The sequence below is a fragment of the Sinocyclocheilus grahami genome, unplaced genomic scaffold (assembly GCF_001515645.1).
Source record: "Sinocyclocheilus grahami isolate Dianchi unplaced genomic scaffold, SAMN03320097.WGS_v1.1 scaffold17684.1, whole genome shotgun sequence".
NCBI lineage: Eukaryota > Metazoa > Chordata > Actinopteri > Cypriniformes > Cyprinidae > Sinocyclocheilus > Sinocyclocheilus grahami.
This window is the reverse complement of record NW_015516735.1, coordinates 2,950-4,280: the sequence shown is the minus strand read 5'-3', so window position 1 is coordinate 4,280 and position 1,331 is coordinate 2,950. Positions and strand designations below refer to the sequence as shown.

The 1,331-nt window shown below is 33.6% G+C and overlaps 1 protein-coding gene across 1 annotated transcript in view; it reads left to right on the top strand.

Annotated features, from left to right (window-relative positions):
- Positions 1-70: 70 nt before the first annotated feature.
- Positions 71-1,331, top strand: part of LOC107579479 (hematopoietic SH2 domain-containing protein homolog) — a gene marked incomplete at its 3' end in the record, with an annotated part of 3,808 nt that continues 2,547 nt past the window's right edge. The window contains exons 1-2 of the mRNA XM_016265311.1: positions 71-146; positions 1,038-1,226. Of these exons, the coding sequence (XP_016120797.1) occupies positions 119-146; positions 1,038-1,226 (217 nt within the window). The remainder of the gene's footprint in view (positions 147-1,037; positions 1,227-1,331) is intronic.

The window sequence follows — 1,331 nt, the reverse complement described above, 5'->3', positions numbered from 1 at the left end:
TGCCTGTGACCTTTTCCGCTCTCTTTCTCTCGCACTCACACATGCATTTAAACAGGATGAGGCAGAAACACTTAAGAACAGATAGGAAGAGGTAGCATTTTACATCTTGCACTTGAGAATGGACTTTGACTACCAAAAGATTAAAGGTCAGCAATTTCTCAACACCTTTTGAGCTTATAAAATCACATGTGTTTTATTACAAAAAAATAACAAAACACAACCTGATGGTTTTAAGAAGTTGTGTTTACTTGTTTCTTCTGACGGTACACTGACAACTGGAAATACTTTCTTTTAAAATCTTAAAATGTCCGTATTTATTAGAATGTCAGATACAGCTGTTATTTTGACAAGCTTATACTTATTTAATGAATAATTTTGTGAAGGAAATTTTTTTTTTTTTACAGGTTTAGTGTCAGAATGAAGCTATATGGTGCTCAAGCTGTGCTTATTTTGTTTTAATGTGTTAAAATAGACTATAGGCAATCTAGCATTAATATAGAATTGAGAGTTAGTTTAAAAGAACAGAAATTGACTAGACTAGACTCCAAATCTACATGATATTCTACTATTATATTACTATACTATATAATGCTCAGACACATGAACTGATTCTGACTGCATGGCTATACCATAATCTTTCAACAGCATTAATGTTACACAGAGCCTTTCATATTTGTTACATTATTGTTTTGTTGATTGTTTGGTACCTAATGTTCTGTGTTGCTTGCGTGCTTAGAACGTGACATTTCCGTTCAGGGTTATTTTGAGCCTGACTGTACTGGTGTGATTCTAACTGTATCTCAACTTCTAAATTTTGCACACTGACATCTATATTTATATTTAGATACTAACATCTACAAGCTAATATTAAATATCTTAAGGCAGTGAACAGTCAGATCGAAGGTTGAAAGAACTATTAAGAGAATCATTTTAACAAATTAAATTTGTTCACATCCATCTTTCATTTATTGTTGATGAGTTTTTCAATACTGTCTGCTTTAACGATCAAATTCTGAATTTATTCTATTTCTGTACAGATGCTGAATCTCAGCAGAGAGAAGAGAGATTGAGCGCCCTTCCTTCCCTTTACCCAAGACCAAAGCCCCGTCCATCTGTAGCTCCAGAGAACCATCCCACAACCAAGAAACCTCCCGTAAAACCCCGGCGGAGCATAAAGTGTCGTCCCACAGCACAACAGCAGAAGGAAAATGAGGTGAATCTGTCAAGTAATAAATGTGTAGACATGATGTAAAAATGTCTGCAAAGCTTAGTACCACAGATTTTCTATTGTATATATATATATGTATATATATATATATATATATATATAT